General features: G+C 38.4%; 1 protein-coding gene across 1 annotated transcript in view; it reads right to left on the bottom strand.

The window, feature by feature from the left end:
• RNF11 (ring finger protein 11) overlaps positions 1–21,041 on the bottom strand; it is a 32,392-nt gene extending 11,351 nt beyond the window's left edge. Inside the window, exon 1 of the mRNA XM_057710562.1 lies at positions 20,405–21,041. Coding sequence (XP_057566545.1) covers positions 20,405–20,527 — 123 coding nt within the window. The 5' untranslated portion in view covers positions 20,528–21,041. The remainder of the gene's footprint in view (positions 1–20,404) is intronic.
• Between the last annotated feature and the right edge of the window lie 3,513 nt (positions 21,042–24,554).

Here is a 24,554-nt window from a genome sequence, read left to right as displayed (position 1 = left end):
AAAATACTGGAATTTTTCTCATTTAAACATCCTATCTTTGAATATTACCAGTTCAAAGAATAAGAATATACATTTCAATAATTACCTTTCATCCTTAAATGGAAGATGCAAATATATAACTACCTGAAAGCTAACAGTAATAAGCCAAGAATTCTTTGCAAAACCAGAGTCAGAATATACACAGCCTTTAAAGAGTTAAAAGATGAAAGCTTTAAAAAGTGTTAATTTCAAAAAGAATGTTTGTAGCAGCCAAGGGTTGGCTTTGGAGCTCAGGAAGCCTGTTACTGCATTTACTGCACTAAGTTCTCTAATGGATACCTCCCCCCCCTCTTTTTCAAAAGTTATTTTTTGAAGGACCAGGGCTAACATCACCCCCCAAAAATAATTCTATGTGAAAATTGGTGAACTTCAGTTGTAAGAATTTTGCAAAACTCTTTACGTAGGAGGTATATTTCTTGTATTCTAACAGGTTTTTGCTGTTGTTGAAGTATAGTTGATTTACATTATATTAGGTTCAGGTGTACAGCATAATCATTCAATATTTTTATAGATTATACTCCATTTAACCTTATTACAAAACAATGTATTTCCCTGTACCCACTTCTCTAAAATGCTCTTTTTTAGAGAGGCAAGTTTGAATTCCTTAAGAGATTTTGTCTTGAAATGCCAGATATAAAAAATATTTTAAATGTATGTCTAATCTTATCTTTTTGGTGTGATATCTTGGAGTCTTTTTCTGGACTGCAGGTAATGACCACTGTGGGTTGTGAAATCAGTTTTAGAGGATCAAAGCTAGGACTTTTTAGAAAGTGAAACAGAATATTCAATAGTAAGGGTCAATACTGTTTTATGAAACTTGTTTCTGTTTTTATAAACTAAAATATAGTATAAAATATATTTTTTCTATTGTGAGTTGCCAAAAAAATCTGAACTCCATAGTCTAAGCAATTTGAAATTATGATGCTACTGTTTTCCTATGATACATTTTTTTTCATTTATGACTAAGAAGTTGTGCTTCAAGTTAGTTTTCAATAGATTTCAGAATCTCAGCCATTTTAAAATGGCTCTATTTCACACTACCTAATCTTAAATGAAGTCTGACAATTTACCTAACAGTGTTGCAACAGCAAAAGTTAACTAAATACCTATACCACACACCTATCAGAACTCTGTGGCTCAAACCCCAAAGGCTTTGTGGTTTCTAGCAGCAGAGATATGAGCTCATTACCTGCAACTCAGAGACTGCCTCTCAGGGATTCTTAACCTTCTCTGTGGCATGAAAACCTTTACCAATCTGATGAAAAGTCATGGGTCCCTTCTCAGACAGTGCTTCTGAATGGTTACATAAGATTACCAAGGAAATTAGTTACACGGAAATGCAGTTCTATGCTTGACCCTATAGGGATCTGTGGACCTAAGGGTAAGTATTCATCAATCTAAAGATTACACTGAGTTTAAGAATTTATACATAAGGAGTCCTAGGTAACTAAAGCACATTTTGAGAAACAATATCTACGGACAAAATTGCAGATAATGAAACACAGCGGGTGATGGGAGGTGTACGTGAAAAATGAAATACTGATAAGCTTACCTCAATATTAAGGAAGGTTTCTTTCCTTTTTGTTTCTCTACCCTTATGTGTATGTGGACTTACTGCTAAAATCAACTTAATTTACTTAAGCAAATTTGTGCAAAGGAAACTCTAAAACTAACTTTTTGAACCTAAAAAAAAAGTACAAGGTGCCCATGTATCCAAATCCCCAAACAGTTTATTCACAAATAAAAATGCTGCTCTACTCATAGTTACTACCTTTGGGCTCTCTTCTATTGGCAGCTTCTAGGAAGTATTTTGACAAACTTGATTATCTGATTTTCCAATATGCAGAATATTAGAAGAGGAGGTACTACAAGGGGAGTTGAATTAACAGCAGATGAAGAATCATCAGACTGTTGGGAAGATGATGAGAAAAAGAAATTATAAAATGCAGGTACAAAAACTAAAAACAGAATAAATTTCACTCAGTAACATAAATATTCCTACATAATTCAACACTGTGGGACATGATTCTATTACCTACAGAGAATAATAAACTAATCTTTCTAATAATTTTGGATCAGTAAAATGAGAGGAAAACCTGCTCAGAAGTCAGTATTTCAATGATTTACAGGGGAAGGAGTGAGAATGAAAAGGGAGGGTTGTGAAGTTTGAAAAGACCCAGCTGAAAATCAGTCCTTTTTTTTTTTTTCTAAATTAATTAATCTGGCTGTGCCCGGTCTTAGCTGCGGCACATGGACTCCTTAGTCGTGGCATGTGAACTCACCACATGTGGGATCTAGTTCTTTGACCAGTGATCGAACCTGGGCCCCCTGCATTGGGAGCTCGGAGTCTTAACCACTGCTCCACCAGGAAAGTCCCTGATCTTTTAAAAATCACATCTTATCTAACAACACATTAAAAGGATCATACACCATGAGCAAGTGGGGTTTATCCCTGGAATGCAAGGATTCTTCAATATATGCAAATCAATCAATGTGATACACCATAATAATAAATTGAAGGATAAAAACCACATGATCATCTCAATAGATGCAGAAAAAGCTGTTGACAAAATTCAACACCCATTTATGATAAAAACTCTCCAGAAGGTGGGCACAGAGGGAACCTACCAACATAATAAAGGCCATATACAACAAACCCACAGCAAACAGCATTCTCAATGGTGAAAAACTGAAAGCATTCCCTCTAAGATCAGGAACAAGACAAGGATGTCCACTCTCGCCACTACTATTCAACATAGTTTTGGAAGTCCTTGCCACAGCAATCAGAGAAGAAAAAGAAATCAAAGCAATCCAAATTGGAAAAGAAGAAGTAAAACTGTCCCTGTTCACAGATGACATGATATTATACATAGAAAATCCTAAAGATGCCACCAGAAAACTACTTGAGCTAATCAATGAATTTGGTAAAGCTGCAGGATACAAAACTAACACACAGAAATCTCTTGCATTTCTATACACTAACAATGAAAGATCAGAAAGAGAAATTAAGGAAACAATCCCATTCACCACTGCAACAAAACGAATAAAATACCTAGGAAAAAACCTAACCAAAGAGGTAAAAGACCTATACTCAGAAAACTATAAGACACTAATGAAGGAAATCAAAGACAACACAAACAGATGGAGGGACATAGCATGTTTCTGGATTGGAAGAATCAACATTGTGAAAATAACTATACTACCCAAAGCAATTTACAGATTCAATGCAATCCCCATCAAATTACCAAAGGCATTTTTCACAGAGCTAGAACAAGAAATTTTACGATTTGTATGGAAATGCAAAAGACCCCAAATAGCCAAAGCAATCTTGAGAAGGAAAGACAGAGTTGGTGGAATCAGGCTTCCTGACTTCAGGCTATACTACAAGGCTACAGTGATCAAGACAGTATGGTAGTGGCACACAAACAGAAATATAGACCAATGGAACAGGATAGAAAGCCCAGAGATAAACTATGGTCAACTAATCTATGACAAAAGAGCCAAGGATATACAATGGAGAAAAGGGAGCCTCTTCAATAAGTGGTGCTGGAAAAATTGGACAGCTACATGGAAAAGAATGAAATTAAAACACTCAACACCATACACAAAAATAAACTCCAAATGGATTAAAGACCTAAATGTAAGGCCAGTCACTATAAAACTCCTAGAGGAAAACATAGGAAGAACACTCTTCGACATAAATAACAGCAAGATCTTTTTTGATCCACCCCCTAGAATAATGGAAATAAAAACAAAAATAAATAAGTGGGACCTAATGAAACTTCAAAGCTTCTGCACAGCAAAGGAAATGATAAGCAAGATGAAAAGACAACCCTCAGAATGGGAGAAAATATCTGCAAATGAAATAAAGGATTAAGCTCCAAAATATATAAACAGTTCATCCAGCTCAATATTAAAAAAACAAACAAGCCAATCAAAAAATGGGCAGAAGACCTAAATAGACATTTCTCCAAAGAAGACATACAGATGGCCAAGAGGCACATGAAAAGCTGCTCAACATCACTAATTATTAGAGAAATGCACATCAAAACGACAATGAGGTATCACCTCACACAGTTAGAATGGGAATCATCAGGAAATCTACAAACAGTAAATGCCAGAGAGGGTGTGAAGAAAAGGGAACGCTCTTGCACTGTTGGTGGGAATGTAAATTGATACAGCCACTATGGAGAACAGTATGGACTTTCCTTGCAAAACTAAAAATAGAGTTACCATATGACCCAGCAATCCCACTGCTGGGCATATACCCAGAGAACACCATAATTCAAAAAGACACATACACTCCAATGCTCATTGCAGCACTATTTACAATAGCCAGGACATGGAAGCAACCTAAATGCCCATCAACAGATGAATGGATAAAAAAGATGTGGTACATATATACAGTGGAATATTACTCAGCTGTAAAAAGCAATGAAACTGAGACATTTGTAGAGACATGGATGGACCCAGAGACTCTCAGAGTGAAGTGAGTCAGAAAGAGAAAAGCAAATATCGTATATTAACACATATATGCGGACTATAGAAAAATGGTACAAATCCACCAGTTTGCAAGGCAGAAATAGAGACACAGATGTAGAGAACAAACATATGGACACCATGGGGGGAAAGCGGGGAAGGTTGGGGGGAAATGAATTCGGAGATTGGGATACCAAATTGTACATTCTAAATATATGCTGTTTATTATCTCAACTGTATCTCAATAAAAGTTCTTAAAAAAGAAATCAATCACCTCTTCAGTTTAACATTTGATATTCTAAGTGGCAGTATTCTAAGTGGCAGGATAAATTTGTTCCAGTTCCTATCCTTGGTAAACTTATGATATCTAATAGTAAACATAATTTCTTCCCTCTGATTCTGATCCTCATTTTCTGCTCTGCTTCAGCTGTTACCCCATTCCAAGAGAGGCCAGTCACTGAGGAATGTGACTTGAATCAGTCTTAGTAAGACAATATTACCAAAGACAGTGTATTGGAATAAAAATGTTAAAAATGTAAAACATATTTTAGAAGACTTCTATCCAAAACTTATCTACCCAAAATAAATTGTTGAGTTGGAAAATTTCACTTAAATCTAACTGCAGTTGTACTTTCTACAATTGGATCCATTCAATTCTCCTGTGATTTCAATCCTCTATCTTTATTAGTCCTGTTTTTTAAGTCTCTTTGCTCCTATCAGTACCTATGGCTTCAGGGCCCACTTAAGCTTCAAATCTACTTCTATTACTTCTACACCATACACACACACACACAAAATATATATATATATATATATATCACAGTAAAAGGCAAGAAACTAGGATACAAATGACTAGTGAAGACAATGCTAAATAAAACACATTCACGCTATACTATAATTAGCCTTAATCAGGAATTGGTGCCTTAATATCAATTAATGGCAAAATAAGAGATGTCTTATTTTGATTTGGGAGAGAAAGGTTAGACAGGGTGCCCTGACCATCCAAGAGAGAAAAGAAAGGTGACAGGGGAATCACCAACTGAGGATAGAAAAGAGGACACCGGAACACCAAAAACATGCTTTGCTAACTTTAGCATTTTGCTGAGTGGCAGTGCTGTTTATTTTCAAATGACAAAATAGATATTACACATAGGGATGTTTTTGTCAATTCAGCAGAACAATGTTGTGCGATATGAAACCTACTTTTGTATGATTTATGACATATTTTTAGAAGACCCACCTTCATTATAAAGGAGTCTCACTACCTCAATTATCACCATAAAAATCACTTGGTTCCAATACCCCATTCTTCTGACAGATTCACTCTACCGGAAAAGGACTCCCAGGTTCCCATGACGGCCTTTGAGCCAAATCTAGCGTATCATATCTATTTTGATTCCTCTTCTATTCCTCTGCCATACTGTGCAATTACCGACTTCTACCATCTAAAACTCAATTCTCATAGCTGACTAGTTCTACTGCTAAGCCTGCTTCTTCATCTATAAGATGGGAATAACATTCACTTTCATATAATTATTATGAAAATTAAGAACTTCCAGTTTATAATCTAGCATGTAAGCTTAGAAATCGCCACACTACCCTAACAAAAAAATCAACAATTCTTCTTAGAACTGTCACAGATGTGAGGTCACAGAGCAAACTGCTAACGCAAACACTTGAGAGACAGACAGATGGATAAAGAAAATCACAACTTACCAGAGCAGAAATGTGTGAGCAGAACCAGTGCTAGGGTAGGAAAACCTGAATTGTAATTCTGCTGGGGACTGTATGATTGCTAGGGGTTCAGTGTGAACAAGTCTGAGTTAAAAACTTCAGGGGGACCACCACACTAAATGTGTAAGTTTTAGACTTCCTAGGTGGTGCAGTGGTGGTTAAGAATCCACTTGCCAATGCAGGGGACATGGGTTCAATCCCTGCTCCAGGAAGATCCCACATGCCGCAGAGCAACTAAGCCCATGAGCCACAACTATTGAGCCTGTGTGCTGCAATTACTGAAGCTCGCAAGCCTAGAGCCCATGCTCCACAACAAGAGAAGCCACTACAGTGAGGAGCCTACGCACTACAATGAAGAGTAGCCCCTGCTCACCACAACTAGAGAAAGCCCATGTGCAGCAATGAAGACCAAGCACAGCCACAAATAAATAAATAAAATCATTTACTTTTAAATAAATAATAAAATTGTAAGTTTTATTTCCATGAGCTTTTACCAGGTCCTCATAGTGAGTATTAAAGAAAAATCCCCTCATGCTCCCAAGAGAAGGAGGCAGAAAGGAACCATTCTGATATATGCCAGGGCATTCTATTCTTCACCTAAGGGGGTAGAGGTCAGCACACTGAGAAGCACTTTAATTGCAAATTAAAACAAGCAAACAAAAACCACTGTACACCTATTAGAATGGTGAAAATCCAAAACACTTGACAATATCAAATGCTGGTGAGGATATGGATGGAGCAACGACAGAACTCTCCCTTATTGCTGGTGGGAATGCAAATGGCACAGCCACTTTGAAAGACAGCTTGGTGGTTTCTGACAAAACCAAACATACTCTTACCATATATGATCCAGTAATTGTGTTCCTTGCTATTTACCTAAAGGAGTTGAAAACTTACATCCACCCAAAAACTTGCACATAGATGTATTTAATAGCAACTTCCATCATAATTGCCATATCATAAAAGCAACCAAGATATGCTTTAGTAGGTAAATGGATAAACTGTAGTACATCAAGACAATGAAATACTATTCAATGTTAAAAAGAGATGAGCTATCAAGCCATGGATAGACATGGAAGAACCTTAACTGCACATTACTAAGTGAAAGAAGCCAATGTGAAAAGGCTACATGCTGCTGGATTCTAAATATATGACATCCTGGAAAAGAAAAACTATGGAGACAGTAAAAGATCAGTGGTTTCCAGGGGTTAGGAGGAAGGGATGATAGGTGGAGGCACAGAGGGTTTTTTTTGGTAGGCAAAATATTCTGTGTGATACTATAATGGAGGATCCATGTCATTGTACACTTGTCCAAACTCACAGAATGTACAACACCAAGAGTGAACCTTAATGTAAACTATAGATTTTGGATAATAATGTTTTAGTGTAGATTCAATAAAAAAAATTAAATGTGGCCCTATCAAAATCCCGGCTGGTTTATTTTCAGAAATTGACAATTGAGGGCTTCCCTGGTTGTGCAGTGGTTAAGAATCCATCTGCAATTGCAGGGGACGACATGGGTTCGAGCCCTGGTCCAGGAAGATCCCACATGCTGCAGAGTAACTAAGCCCACATGCCACAACTACTGAACCTGCACTCTACAGCCCGTGAGCCACAACTACTGACCCCATGTACCACAACTACTGAAGCCCAAGCACCTAGAGCCCATGCTCTGTAGCAAGAGAAGCCACCGCAATAAGAAGCCTGCCCAGTGCACTAAAGAGAAGCCTCTGCTCTCTGCAACTACACAAAGCCCGTGCACAGCAATGAAGACCCGGCATAGCCAATGAAAGAAGGAAGGAAGGGGGGAGAGAGAGAGAGAGAGAGAAAGAAAGAAACTGACAATTGATCCTAAAATTCATGTGGAATTATAAGGGATTAAGAACAGCCAAAATAATGTTGAGTAATAAGAACAAAGTTTGAAGATTCATACTTTCTGACTTCAAAACTTATTTCAAAACTCGTAGGACTAGCATTAAGAACAGACATGTAGGTCAATGGAACATAACTGAAGAGTCCAAAAATAAACCCTTAACATTTATGGACAACTGATTTGGGGAACAACAATGGGGAAAGAGTACTCTATTGAACAAATGGTGCTCTAACAGGATAGTCACATGCAAAATAAATTTGGGCCTTCCTTACACTATACACAAAAATTAACTTCTAGTAGAAAACACAAGAGTAAATCTTTGTGAACTTGGGTTAGGCAAAACTTAGACACAACACCAAAAGCTCAAGTGACAAAAGAAAAAATAAACTGGACTTCAGAATTAGCCATTTTTGTGCTCAACTAGTACCATTAAGAAAAAGCCCATAGCAAAGGAAACTATAAACAAAATGAAAAGACAACCCACAGAATGGGAGAGAAAATATCTGAAAACGAAGCAACTGACAAGGGATTAATCTCCAAAATATACAAACAGCTCATGCAGCTCAATATCAAAAAAACGAACAACCCAATCAAAAAATGGGTGGAAGATTTAAATAGACATTTCTCCAAAGATGACATACAGATGGCAAAAAAGCACATGAAAAGATGTTCAACATCACTAATTATTAGAGAAATGCAAATCAAAACTACAATGAGGTATCACCTCACACTGGTTAGAATGGGCATCATCAGGAAATCTACAAACAGTAAATGCTGGAGAGGGTGTGAAGAAAAGGGAATGCTCTTGCACTGTTGGTGGGAATGTAAATTGATACAGCCACTATGGAGAACAGTATGGACTTTCCTTGCAAAACTAAAAATAGAGTTACCATATGACCCAGCAATCCCACTACTGGGCATATATCTGGAGAAAACCATAATTCAAAAACATACATGCACCCTAATGTTCACTGCAGCACTATTTACAACAGCCAGAACATGGAAGCAACCTAAATGTCCATGGACAGAGGAATGAATAGAGAAGATGTGGTACACATATACAACAGAGTATTACTCAGCCATAAAAAAGAATTAAATAATACCATTTGCAGCAATGTGGATGGACCTAGCGATTGTCATACTGAATGAAGTCACACAGAGAAAGACAACTATCATATGATATTGCTTATATGTAGAATCTAAAAGAAAAAAAATGGTACAAATGAACTTATTTACAAAACTGGGAGATTACAAAATTGGGAGATTGGGATACCAAATTGTACACTCTAAATATATGCAGTTTGTTGTATGTTAAAAAATAAAAATAAAAAATAAAGTAACAAAACAACAACAACAAAACCCCAAAACAAATAGAGACACGGACATAAAAATCAAACTTATAGTTACCAGGGGGAAGAGGGGGAGGGATAATTTGGGACTGACATATACACATATATATAAAATAGATAACTAATAAGGACCTACTGTATAGCACAGGGAACTCTACTGAATACTCTAATGACATATATGGGAAGAAAATTACAACAAGAGCGGATACAAGTATATGTAGAACTGATTCACTTTGCTGTACAGCAAAAACTAACACAACATTGTAAATCAACTATAACGCCCCCCCCCCGCCCCCCGCCAGGGGCTTCCCTGGTGCCACAGTGGTTAAGAATCTGCCTGCAATGCAGGGAACATGGATTCGATCCCTGGGCTGGGAAGATCCCACATAAACCGTGCGCCACAACTACTGAATCTGCACTCTAGAGCCCGTGAGCCACAACTGTTGAGCCCACACACCGCAATTACTGAAGCCCACGTGCCTAGAGCCTGCGCTCCTCAACAAGCGAAGTCGCCACAATGAGAAATCTGCATACCGCAACGAAGAGTAGCCCCTGCTCACCTGAACTAGAGGAAGCCCGTGTGCAGCATGGAAGACCCAATGCAGCCAAAAATAAATAAATAAATAAGAAAATAAATCTTAAAAAAAAAAATTTAGCCCCCTCCCCTCCAAAAAATGGTCTATCTGTAGGAACAGGCAGGAGAGCTCACTCACAAAGATCTAATAATGATATATGAAGGTTTTTTGCAGATGTGATGGAAAAGTACAAATAAAACATGAAATTAAACAGGGTGTGCTTATTAGGGTCTCTAGAAGTAGAAAACAGCTTTATAAGTTATAATTACAAAATCTACTGGCTTTTTGCTTGGATTTGCTTCCAAAGATTCTAACAGTCTTAAAAACAGTCTCTGAGTAGATGATCACCACTGTCCTTATTCATCCAAAATTCTGAAATTCTCATCACCAAAACTGTTGTCAGTCTGCTGCCAGTAACATTATGTTCATTTGAAAAATGCCACTTCATACCCTTTCACTGAGCACTTTCAATGGAAGGATTATGCATGTCATATAAATTCACTATCTGTAATTAACTAAGAGGCAGAGATATAGAGATTTAAAGGAAGGTAAACTCATGGTTACCAAGGAGGAAGGAGGGGGAGGGATAAATTAGCAGATTGGGATTGACATATACACAATACTATATATAAAATACATAACTTATTTTTAAAAAGTGAAAAGACAATCCACAAAACAGGAGAAAACCTGCACATCTCATATCCAACAAGGGGTCAGAATATACAAGGAATAGACAACCTGATTATAAATGGGCAAAGGATCTGAATAGACATTTCTCCAAAGATATACAAATGGCCAAGAAGAACATGAAAAGATACTCAACATTAGCCTTTATGGAAATGCAAAGAAAACCACAGAGAGATACCACCTCATAGCCACTAGAATGGCTATAATTTAGAACAAACAGATAAGTTTTGGTGATGATGTGCAGAAATATGACCGCTTGTGCAATGCTGGTGGGAATGTAAAACCGTACTATAAGTGTTTTGGAAAAAAGTTTGGCAGTCCCTCAAAAGGTTAAATGGAATTACATGACATAGCAATTCTACTAAAGTATATAACCAAAAGATATGAAAATGTATCTATATAAAAACTTGTACACAAATGTTTATAAAAGCATTCATAAGAGCCAAAAAATGGAAGCCCAAATGTTCATCAATGATGAATGGCTAGGGACTTCTCTGGTGATGCAGTGGTTAAAAATCTGCCTGCCAATGCAGGGGACACGGGTTCAATCCCTGGTCTGGGAAGATTCCACATGCCTCACAGCAACTAAGCCCGTGCACCACAACTACTGAGCCCGCGTGCCACAACTATTGAAGACTGACGCCTAGAGCCCATGCTCTGCAACAAGAGAAGCCACCACAATGAGAAGCCTGTGCACCACCAGGAAGAATAGCCCCCACTTGCTGCAACTAGAGAAAGCCCATGCACAGCAATGAAGACCCAATGCAGCCAAAAAACAAATAAATTTTCAAAAAATGATGAATGCCTAAACAAAATGTGGTTGATTCATACAATGAAACACTTTACAATAAAAAGGAATGAAGTTCTGATACATCCTACAACATAGATGAATCTTGAAAACACTAAGAGACCAGTAACAAAAGACCACACATTAGTATGCATATTGGCATGCACTTCTCCTTGGGGAAGTGCAAATTAAAACCACAATGAAACACTTCTACACACTTATCAGAGTGTCTCAAATAAAAGACTGACAATATCAGGTGCTGGTAAGGATACAGAGCAAATAGAACTCTCATATATAGCTTACAGGAGTGTAAATTGGTGAAACCACTTTGGTAACATTTTAAAATGCATCCAAAAACAGGATGGATTGATAAAGCAATTGGATGTGTTAAAACAAATACAGTAAAATGTTAACTACAGTCTAAGTGGTAGGAATATGGGTGTTCAAACAATTTTGTCAACTTCTCTTTGATTTTGAAATTTTCATAATAAAATATTGTGGGAAAAACTAAATATATGCCTGTTCCATTACCCAGCATTTCCACTAAGTATTTTATGTATATTTAAAAAAATGTTCATAGCACATTCATAAAGCCAAAAACTAATACAACCCAAATATTTATCAACAGTAAAATGGGTTTTAAAAGTATATTTATGCAACTGAATCCTGCATAGCAATGAAAAATAATATGAGCTACTGCCACAAATATGGAACAACATAACTGTATTTCACAAACAATGCTGAACAAATTATAAGTTCAAAACTGGGCAAAACAAATATAAGGTGATAAGAGGTCAGAATAGTGGTTACCTTTGGGGAAGGGGTACTGTTAGAGGGGATATGAGAGAGCCTTTTGGGGGTTGGATATTGGCTATATCATGACGGTGGTTATGATATGTAAAAGGTCACTGGGTTATATAGTTAAGACTTATTTATACTATTAAAGATATACTCTTTATTGTATATAAACAATAAGAAGGTTTTACACACACACACATTATACTTTAACTGTACAAGATTATACAACTCCCTCTAAATTCATGCTCACCACCCACTGATTATTCTTCTGGCTCCAAGCTCCCCAACTCATAGTTTAATCAGGGCAGTTCTTTTGCTTTTATTTATTTTTTACATTGATGTTAATCACCTGATGTCTTCAGAAGTGGAAGAGTTATTTTGTGATTCACTGCCCTATCATAAATTGATCCTCCAACTTAAAAAGTCTCAAACAATTTAATACTTGATTATACTGTTTCACACTGAATAAATGCTTCATGTATATACATTAATCTTGTCTCAAAGTGGTAGCTCCTTAAGGAGCTTTCACTTCTCCTTTCCCCTTGGTGCCCAACACATACCTACTGACTGACAGAAGAAATGAGGTATCAAGTGTCCTGGTTTTTAATCCTTAAAGCCTTGCTACTCAGTTTATGCTTTTTCCCCCCACAAATATAAGAATTAAATTGTTATATAAAAAATTACATGTAATTTTAACTAATTGGGTCAATTATAAAAGTCCCATTCTTTTTTTTAATAAATGTATTTATTTATTTATTTAATTGGCTGTGCTGGGTCTTTTTTGCTGTGCGCGGGCTTCCTTTAGTTGCTACTCCTCGTTGTGGTGCATGGGCTCCTCATTGCTGTGGCTTCTCTTGTTGTGGAGCACAGGCTCTAGGTGCATGGGCTTCAGCAGCTGTGGCATTCAGGATCAATAGTTGTGGCTCACGGGCTCTAAAGCGCAGTCTTAATAGTTGTGGCTCACCGGCTTAGTTGCTCCGTGGCATGCGGGATCTTCTTGGAGCAAGGACCGAACCTGTGTCCCCTCCATTGGCAGGCAGATTCTTAACCACTGCACCACCTAAGAAGCCCAAAAGTCTCATTCTTCTTAAAGCCATTCAGCTTCATAAGAATTCAAAAAGTTTTAATAAATTTAGGAACTAATATATCTGGAGGATTGCTTTCTTCATTCCCACACTTTCTGATCCCTTACTTACCTTGCTGTATGCTCTCTGGATTAAGTAACAAGATAATTACTCAACTGCCCCTGGGAGCACACTCCATGTTGGCTATTTAATTAAAAGATAGGTATATGTGCATTCATATTAAAATGAACTCAAAAGTATTTTTAATTGGTTACAATAAGGAACTCTTCTAAGACTTGAAATACAACACACCATAAAGTCAAATTGAATATCAAAACCAAAAGGTCAGGCAGATTCCCCAACAGTAGAAAATATATTTAGTTCTCCCTTATCACTTTACTTTTCAACTGCATGCAGCAATCTCTCCTGCCATTAAAAACACACACACTTTGGCTATCTACATACTAGCTTTTCCTCACATCTTTCACTCACATTTCCACTCTTGAGTCTTTAGTATCTTTACCACCTCACTCTAAATTTCATTTATATGACAATTGCAAAAATCCTGAATACTGAGCAGGTTAACAATATCATAAATATTTGTTAAATTCAATATTTAAAGTTACTGACAAGGAATCAACTTCTGGAAATTTGTTACAGCCTATTTTAAAATAATCTATTGATACAGGACAGAAATACATCATCCCTAACTCTTTGCTTGAAGAAAGGTAATACATAAAAGATAATTATATTCAGAAATGGCTTGAGGCAAGATGACAAAGAAATATAACATCTAATTCCAACTGTATTTACATCATCCTCTTTTCACTCCCTCATTTCTAGAAATGTTGAACTTGGCTGAGACAGTAAAGACACGAAGAAGTTGTACAAGTTGAAGAAAAAAAGTCAGGGAAAACCTATACTAGCCGTTCTGTGACAATCTTTCTATGTAGAAGGAACCAAATAAAATTAATATTTTTAAAAAAAGAATCCCATTCTACCTAAAGTATTATATTAAGATTTTTAAAAGATCTAAATTTTATAAAAATATATACTAGAAAGTGCTAACTACAAAATATTTTAAGAAAGTCAAGTTCTCAGATCTTATGTACCAAGTACTCATTACTCCATCTTCTCAAGTTACCCTATAATTAGCCCCAGAATTAAACTGACACACAGACTGCCCTACTCTGAAAGGTGCTCATACATTCTTAATGGCAAAGAATCAGCCTTAATTAAAGGACACCCAGAGTGGGAGACCACGCATAAACAAACAAAACCCCTGAAACAATGGTTACAAATAAGCAAAGATATTTGCTTATTTCTTTAAAAAAAAAATGAGGCAAGCTGAACTACACAGAACACAGACCAAACTAAAATGAAAATGACGTAAAGAGATTAACTTTCCAGAAGCTTAAGCACTTTATAAACTGGAAGTGATAGGACAAAACTGAATATAGTCACAGAACGTAGTTAATGTGGGAGAGAAAAATAGCAGGATCCTTTAAAGTACAAAAGCCAAACACTAAAGCACAGGATTCTGGAAACAATTTATATAGAAGTAAACAACCAAAAAACTTCACATTCACAGAAAAACACAACTGATTTTCACATTCAGTCAAGTATTTGAGTGCCTGCTACTAGAAAAGCATAGCTGTAGCAATGCAACCATGAACCATCAGACTTGGATTCTAGTAGGGTAGATATAAGTGTTATAAATAATTAAAATTAAATAGGAAGGGTAAAGAGTCCTAAGAATTGTAAACAAAGTGCTAAATGAGTTCAGATTAAGAAGTTATTCATGTTGGGGGAGACAGAAAAGGACTCATTTGAGCTGGACACTGAAAGCTAAAACTTACAGTGGGAACAATTAAGAGTATTTTGGGAAATGGAAATAGAATGAGCAAAGGCAGAGGCTGGAAAGCAGAAGGCATAGTATAGGTTTTCTACAAGACTACAAAAAGCTGGAAAAGTATAAAAGAAGCCAGATCATAACTCTGAATGCTAAGAGAGATCTTCAAGGATAAGTCATGAAGAATCATTAAGGATTAAGAGGCAAGGGAATCTGATTTGGATAGAATTTATTGAACAATAGGGATAAAATGAATGGAGAAAAGGAGACATCAAATAGGTAATTGTGAGAGGTCATGAAGACCTCAATTACAGTAGTGATAGCATAAGAGAGAGAAGGCAGAGTTCTAAGACATCAGCTGTATACATGTGTAAGGTACTATTCCACTCCACTGAGAAACTTAAAATCTTAACACATCATTCCTACTTTTAAGGAAACTATAATCTGGAAAAATAATAACTGTTAAAGCACCAAGAGCTAATTAATAAGGTAATATATGATTTCCAGATAAATATTACAAAGTACTGTACTTGAAGAAATCAGGAGAGGGGGAAAAAATGGTCTGTGGAGGCTTTATTAAAGAGGTTGGAGTTGATCTGCACCTCAATGAAAAGGTAGAATTTCAAGAGGTGAGGGATAAAATTTCACACTAAGGGAGTTTTTTTAATAAGAGCAAGATATGTGAGATACATTGAGGTAATTTCCAACCAAATGGTAAAAAAAACACTAATACATAAAAAAAATCAATTACCTGAACTTAACTTCACAAAGATATCAGAAAAACAAGGTATTATTACAGCTTTGAATGCTTAAAAGTAAGTATTTTCTTACACTCTAGATTTTTAAAGGAGAGGGGTTACTTTTAATGAGTTCTATATGAGAAACCAAGCCTTAAAAAACAACTTTCAGTTTGAAATATCCAAAATGTTGTTTTGTTATTTGTGAAAGAAGTTCCTCAAGATACAACATAATCTAATAAACCATCCGTATTTTACATTTAAGTGACAACCAGGATATGAACTCAGACCCATCTGCCTTCAAAACCAGAGCTACATTTGCACTCAGTGCTGTATCACCAATAATTTTTCTTCTGATTTTAAAATTTCAAATGTACTAATCACAAAGTGCAGGGCAGAAGGAAGAGATTAGTAAATCTCAAACTGTTAACTACTACAAAACTGAGATGCCACTTTATATATATATATATTCAGATTAAAATGCTGTAAAGTGCTTTTTTGTTGTCAATGAATATTAACTTTTTAACACAGTGCCACTCTTGATTTAGCCTATGAGAAATGAGGGTCTTAGAGTGACTAGTGGTTTCTCAATCTGTTCACTTACACCTTTCAAGACTGGGCTACCTACCTGGCCCTTTCCTCTTATCAACTTTCATTCTTCAGCCTTTTATGAGTTATCCTCCCTCTCACAACTCTTCTAAGACTACCCTTGATGGGCAGATTTCCTTTGTATTCTTTTTAAACATTCAGGAAGGAAAGAGTACAGGGCATGCCAAATTTCTTGTTTTTACCTTCTAATTCAAGAAAAGCTCCAACCTCTTCCCTCCAATTTCTTTAAGGACAAGGATTCAAGTTCTTTCTCATAAAATAAACATTCTGTTATAGAATATAAAAGGGTGAAAAAAACCTATTTTATCAATAATTTATTTTAAACCAATTCCCATATTTAGTATTATTCGGATTTGATTTTTAGGATTCCTTAAAAATGATCCATAATAAAGGAAAAAGGCACTAGGAATATGCATAATTCTTATAAGGCATTCAACTGCACTTGCCTCAAAATAAATATATTAATTAAAAGAAATCCAGAAATCCAGTCATTCAACCAATAACTGAGTACCTAATGTGTGCCAGGCACTATTCTAGGCACTTGGGAAACAATTTTTTTTTAAAAATCCCCTTTCCTCAGGGAGTTTACCACCCAGCCGGAGACAGATAATAAACAATAAATATAATAAGTAAAGATAATGTGTTAAAGTGATAAATGCTATGGGAAAAAAAACAGAACACAGTAAGGGAGAATTCCAGGATGCTAAGGCAAGTGCAATTTTAAATAGGGTGGTCAGAGAGAGTTTAAGAAGGTGTTATGAGTAAAAACTTGAAGGTGGAGTCAGCTATGATGATACCTGAGGGACGAGTACTCAAGGCACAGAAACAACAAGGGCAAAGGTCCTGGAGTATCCTAGGAACAAGGAGGCCAGAGAGGCTAAAAGTAAGCCAGCAAAGGGTAGAGTAGTAGGAGGTGTCAAGAGAGCTATGTATGGGGGCAGAGGGTATAGATTATGCAGGGTTTATGGGACACTAAGGAATTTGGCTTTTACTTTGAACAAAATGAGGATCCACAGAAAGTTGGGTAGAGTGTCATGATCTGTTTTACTAGAATCACTCTGGATGATGGGTTAAGTATAGACTAAAGGCAGGGTAAGGGTGAAAGCAGGGAGACCAGTTAGGAGGCTACAAAAGAAACCCAGGAGATAAATATGTACTTACCATAAACTTTGACCACAGTAGTGCAGTGCTTACTTTTAAGCATAAACAGATAAAACAAATCTCAGATCCTGCTAATAGGAAGTAACTGGATCTTATACACGTTTATTATATAGAGCTCTTGGCATATATGTACATTGTACATCTTTTACAGGAAAATACCAAATGTGTTCCTTTATAATCACTTATTCCCTTTATGAGTTTTTTAAAAGTCCTACTGTAACTGAAACTATTCTTTAAAGAAATAAGCGAATATTTCTGTAGCTCTGTCAACTATATATTATTTTTGAAGAAAAAATAAGTTACTTCTGTCCATTGAAAATATAAATCATTTACTTTCGAAGTGGTGTTTCTCAGACCATCTGATTTACATTCCTGAAAACCTCAATTCCTTCAGGTTAAGACAAATTTCTACAAAAGTTCCTCTTTTTATGATTCTACCTTTAAGGAAATTACTGTCTTCAAATTGATGCCAAATTTGCATATCAGTATGTGGGTCTTTCATTTCAGGAAACGGTAACCACAAAAAACTCCCACTGTTGCAAATAAAATGTTTCAAAAAATAAGTTCCTCCATGATACCAAAAAAACTCTAAAAACTCTCTTATCATCTTACCCTCCTAGAAAAGGCAAATACAATTCCCATAAGTTCTAAAGAAGTTATTACTAACACTGTATTATTATTATAAGGATATAAAAGAAAGTGTACTAAGTCAAAGATATTTGACCTGCCTAGAAGGGGGCTAGGGAACATGGAAGGAGATTCTGAAATAAAAACTCATACCTCTAAAAAAAATTTGCTTATGAAACTGAAATAAGCACACTGTCCTATAACATTTAAGAAGGAAACCAAGAGTGAAATATAAACAATTTACTTGCTTCAAACACTCAGGAAAAACATCTAGATTTAACTCGGATTTTTTAAGAGACTTCCCTCGTGACAATTCTTTGGTAGAAATGGGTGTATAAACTTACAAAACAATACTGATTTTAAAATTCATTAATTCACTCACCATTTAAGTGCCTATGTGCCAGAAATTGCACTAAGCACTGGGAACACAGTCCCTGTTCTCAAGGACTTATAGTCTTCACTTATTCCAGTTACTGAGCATCTACTATGAGCCAGATGCTGCAGATACAACAAACAGGAAACACAGGGTCCCTACCTGCTTGCAGCTTACACTGGAGAAGGACGGAAATGCCTCAAGAATGAGACACATCTAACTAAACAAGGGTAACATTCAAGTATTATATATGCTGCTTATGGAAGTATGGACACTTCCTTCAGGGGGGACACAAAGAAGGTAGTGATGGATTCCGGGCGAGAGGGAGGGGAATGTAGGGACTTCAGATACAGCTGAGTCCTCAAAGAGGATTACGTGTTCACCTGCTGACTTTGGGGGAAGGGCTCCAAACAGCGGGAGCAACTGCAGCTAAAGAAGAGGTGTGAACAGGCTGTTGTACTTGACAGACCTGGAATATGAATGTGAGAGATGAATCACGGAGGCTTCTGTATGCCACAGTTAAAAGACTGGACTTTACTGGCATATATGAAAGGCCCCTGAAGGGTTTTATTCAGAAAGCCAGCACATGTGATCAAGGTTTTTCTGGTGTGGTGAGACACTGATTTACATAGGAATGAGAAAAGAATAACACTAGATAATGATGTCACCACATGAAACAACAAAGGAGACTGCCCAGTTTGAAAATTAAACCCCATTCAGGAAAAAAATTAAGCCAGTTAACTATCTCTTCTGGGGAAAAAGTTTTTAATCAACATCATTTAAAACTGAAAAAGTAGAGGAAAGGTTTATATATATGACGGATTATAACACCTAGATAACTATTTTGAATTTTCTAAAGAGGTCTTTAGCTCTTTATTAATTGTGTAAAGACATCTGGAGCTGCTGACTGCTATACAAAAAGCAATGAAGCTATTTAGGAGACAAGTCTTTGATACAAAGAGAGAACCATGAGTAACAGAAGGTATTTCTCAAGTAAGATTTAAAGGTTTCCAAAGTTCAAGATAATCAAGTTCTCTTAAGTCAGCGCGTTTAAAAGGTGTGTCATAGGGGTGGAGCAAAAGGAGGAGGGATTAAAAAAAATTAATATAAACAAGTAACTCGATGTTGCTGGAACCGAAATCACTCTTGAAAATCTCCCAAGCAAAGGGAGAAATGAACGCATACCAGATCCAATGAATACAGACAGATGGGAGGAGAGAATGATCACACTTGAAAGTATAAATGGGGTGGGGGGTATTCACCTATCCAGAACCCATTGGTAAAAACCAATCCAGCTGGCAATGCGATGAGGAAATCATCTCCGAATCTCACAGTTCAGACATAAAGGCAGGAAAATAACACTTCCAAACTCCACAATCTAACCACCAGCCACAGGCCAACGGGATATAACACATACTCGAATCCCAGAACTCAAGGGCAGAATACCATCCCCACACTGTGCTTGAAGGGAGGTGAAGGATTCCCCCTATCCTGAGAATGGGGAGCAATCACCCTCATATCCAGCCCTAAAGGGGTCAGTGCCCCTCAGGCCAGGTGTTGCGGAGCCCAGGGGCAGTGACATCCCCGAAGACCCCACAATCTCGGCCGGAGTTGCCTCTGCCCCTCGCACCCCCCTTCCCCAACACACACCCTCCCCTACCTGATATGGCGGCGGCGGCTCCTGATCCGGCTCCGTCCCCTCGCCAAAGCTAGCCCTGTCGGACTGAGACTCGTGAAGCAAGGAGATGTCATCCGAAGTGGGGGACTTGAGGCAGTTCCCCATCTTCCGGGGCTGGGGTGTGTGATCTAGGGGAGGAAGAAAGCAGTGGCGGGGTCGTTCGCACGCTCCGCGGTCAGCCTCGGTCAGCGAGGTGGGGTCCGGCGGCGGGCCGGGGCTCAGGCGGCGGCGGCTCCCCCGCCCCCCGGCGCCGCCGAAGGGCCGCTCATGCCAGCCCCCGGGGTTGGGGGCTTAAGGCTGGGCCGCGGGTTCCCTGGGGTCGCGGCGGTTGCCTCCTACAAGGCGCCAGCGGTGGGGCGGGGGGGGGGGCGGGGGGGCGGGGAGACGAAGCACTTCCCCACCCCGCCCCCCCGCGGGGCGGCGGCGGCTACGGAGCTGCTGGGCCTAATCCAGGTCAGGAGGGGGGGGCGCGGCCGCCGCGACTCCCTCAGCTGCTGCCTCAGCTGCTGCTGCCCCCGCCAACGCCGGAGCCGCAGCCGCGGGCCTCATCCTACTTCGCCCCAGAGCAGCGGCGGCGGCGGCGGCGGCGGCCAGAACGAGGCCAGCTGCCCTGCGTCACGCCGCCGTACGTGCTCTGGTCCCGCCCCCGGCGCTGGGAGGCGTGGGCGGCTCCGGCGGCGCCCCGCCTTCTCTGCCCCCATCGCCCTTCCCCGCACGCAGCGGCTGTCTTGGGCTGCGTCAGTTTCTGCTTCTCTGACAATTAGCTTGAGACGTGACTCCGAGACCTCTCTCAGGTCTCCCGTGACTCCACACACCCACTGCTCCCTCCTCGCTTATGTCAGCTCTTACCTGTGCGATGTTTTGACAGTCTACTCACCACCTTCTGCCAAGTCATCTATATTTAAACCCATATCTGAATGGATCACTCCCGTGATTAAAATGTTAAAAGGTTTACCATTTATCCCTTCAGAATAAAGTCCAAACTCACGAATGAACCTTCTCCACCTCCCCAGTCACTTCCTAATCCTCCTACATCGCAGCCAGAAAGATTCTTCTACCAGTTGTTTTATTTCTTTCCATTTGCACCACCATAGTACAAACTACCATCATTTCTCTACTGTAATACTTAGAACTCTTTCCTCTATATTCACCATTGCCTCCATTCCATCCACTGTTTGTACAGTTGAGTTATCTTTTTTAAGTGTAAATACGATCATGTCAACCCCTAGGGGGAATTTAAGCCTTTTAAAACCTTCAATGGCTTCCCAATGCTGTTATGACTAAGTATTAATTCTTAAATGGTTTACAAATTTGGCTACCTCCCCAATCTCATTAGCGGCATTGTTCCCTGCATAGTCTAAACTCTAGGATGTCTAAATAAAGTAGTTTCAGTTATTTAGAAGACTGTTTCCTCTGGCTGAGGCCTTTACCCATATTGTTTCTCTGACAGAAACTCACTTCTCCCCATTGCTGACCTTACACCTTCCATCAAGCTAACCTTTATCCCCACTTGTCCTTCCTGGTCTCAACTTTAGTGCCACAGGGAAGCCTCTCCTAACCCTGCAGTCTGGGTTAGTTGCCTCCTCTGTGCTCTCAGTCCCTGAGCGTTTCTCTGTCACAGCCTGATCAAACTGAATCATCTGGCCCTCCTCTGTGCAAGGCCTGCCACATTGTCTAAGGCAGAGTAAGCTTTCTTCGTGGTTGAATGAACAAACAACTCAAGAAGCAGTATATGTAAAGGAAGGAAATAAGAAAGATGAGAATGTTCCTAATAGTCATTCATTCACAAGAGACTAAAAGTGAGTCTTGACCCCCTTTCATTTATTATTTACTGATTTTTTTTTTTTTCCCACTAGACCCTATGCTAGGCACTAGGGAAATCTGGTGGGTTCCTGATGGGGCCCAGAATTCAGCTGGGAAGACCAGTAAACAGATCAGTTTTTCTGCCGCCCCCCCACCAAAGGTTTTTAGAGGGCACAGGAGGGAGTGATTAGACCATTGGGTGAGGATCAGAAAAGATTCTTGGTAGCAGAACTCTGTTAAACTGGCATGGGCCTAAGTGCTCTAACTTTGGAGTCCCTAATCGATAATATCACACATTTTATTTAAATATACTCATATCTCATATTAACTATAACCATTTTGCTATTTACCCTCTTCTCCAAGGCTTGCCTTCCTTGCTATTAATGGTTCCCACCCAAATAGGTGTATCCCTAATGCCATGTTTGTTATCAGAATCTTTCACACATGCCCAAGAATCATTACTTAACTCTCTAGCTTGGACAAATAAAATTATTGGCTCACTTGGGAGGAAATTTTCAGGCATTTGCCTCTTTTCTCCTACTGCCATTTTCCTTGTCCCCTGTGAACAATTGCAACAACTTTTTTTTTTATTTAATTTAATTTTGGGCTTCTTTGGGTCTTTGTTGCTGCATACTGGCTTTCTACAGTTGTAGCAAGCAGGGGCTACTCTTTGTTGTTGTGCATGGGCTTCTCATTGTGACGGCTTCTCTTGTTGCAGAATACGGGCTCTAGGCGTGGAAGATTCAGTAGTTGTGGCACATGGGTTTAACTGCTCCACAGCACGTGGGATCTTCCCTGATCAGGGATCAAACCTGTGTCCCCTTCATTGGCAGGCGGATTCTTAACAACTGCACCACCAGGGAAATCCCGCCACAACTTCTTAATGAAGCCCTTGCCTCTGCACCATCAATCCATTCTCCATAGTATTGCCACAAAAAATGTAATCAGAGAGCATTCACAGACTTGTGGTTCAGAAATTTGGCATGGCATTAAGGCCTTGAACCATTTTATCCCATCTTGATCTCCCATGAGACTCTGACTCCAACCATGCATCCTATATTCCAGCCACATCACACTACTTACCATGCCCTCATTTTTCACTATGCTTTTCCACTTTTGATCTTTTGCCATGCTGTTCCCTTCTGTTGAAATCGAACTATCTTTTAAGACCCTCATTGAATACTACTTTCTTCACGTAGCTGTCCTTTATTTCACTTAGTTGGAATACATGTAACTATATAAAATAAACAGGATCTATTATTGTATTATATTGTGTATATCTATATAACATATGTGAATATTTTAACATAATTCATATATATACATATCTAGCTATATAAAATCATAACTTCCATTTATTAACCTGAGCCTCAAAAGGTTGATTTTGATGTTCCTGTTTTATAGGAATAGAAACATGGCTTCACATGGCTACTTAGGGCTAAACCAGGATTTGAATTATACACCAGTTGCCTTTATTAGGTTGTGGGAGGGAACTAATTTTTTTTCATCTTGATATTCCTTTCTCAATGTATAAAAACAAGGGAATAGGGGAAGACATCTTGAATGACTTTAGCATCCACATGTACCTTTGTAAGGAAGTAGTTATTCAGTGATCTTTCTTCCTAATCCAGATTTAGAAAGGAAGCCTTGGGAAGTGTGCTGTAGACCAGAGAATGTGATCTAATCACAAAATGTAATTTTAAATCGAAAAAGTAGCCAAGACTATTGAAGTGACAAAGACTCTCCTATACCCAACTCTAGTCAGGCTCCTCTAAGCCCTCAAGGCCCAAACCTTGGGCTCTGTGCTTGGCCCACTTATTCCAGTTTTAGCAAGAATCTAACTAAATTAATTTAGTCAGAATCCCCTTCCCTCAGTATCTGATCACTTTGGCCTGCCTTCAGCAGAAATCCTATCAATGGGTTTAGTCAGAATTCCCTATTATCGTTGATGTTTCCTCTTTGTAATTTTGCATCCACTATCTCCCAGAATATTCCTTGCCCCTAAACCCCTACTTGTCCTTTTTATATAATACAGAGTGAAGTCTGGTTCTATACTGAGCTTTCTCTTCCCTTATTGCAATAGGTCCTGAATAAAATTTGCCTTCACTGCTTTAATTTGTCTGGTTCTGGTTTTCTCTGACAGGAGGAGATCTAATGCAGAAGAAGCAGATATGAAAATCTAGTATCTTCTGTTGAGCCAGATTTTTTAAAATAGACTTTATTTTTTTAGACCAATTTTATGTACATGTCAAAATTGAGCAGAAGGTACAGAGACTTACCATATACCCCTGACCCTGAACATGCATAGCCTCCCCCATTATCAACATCC

This window comes from Hippopotamus amphibius, chromosome 1 (assembly GCF_030028045.1).
Source record: "Hippopotamus amphibius kiboko isolate mHipAmp2 chromosome 1, mHipAmp2.hap2, whole genome shotgun sequence".
Taxonomy (NCBI): Eukaryota; Metazoa; Chordata; class Mammalia; order Artiodactyla; family Hippopotamidae; genus Hippopotamus; species Hippopotamus amphibius.
Note: the sequence above shows the minus strand (reverse complement) of the source record. Positions and strands in the feature narration are given on the sequence as shown.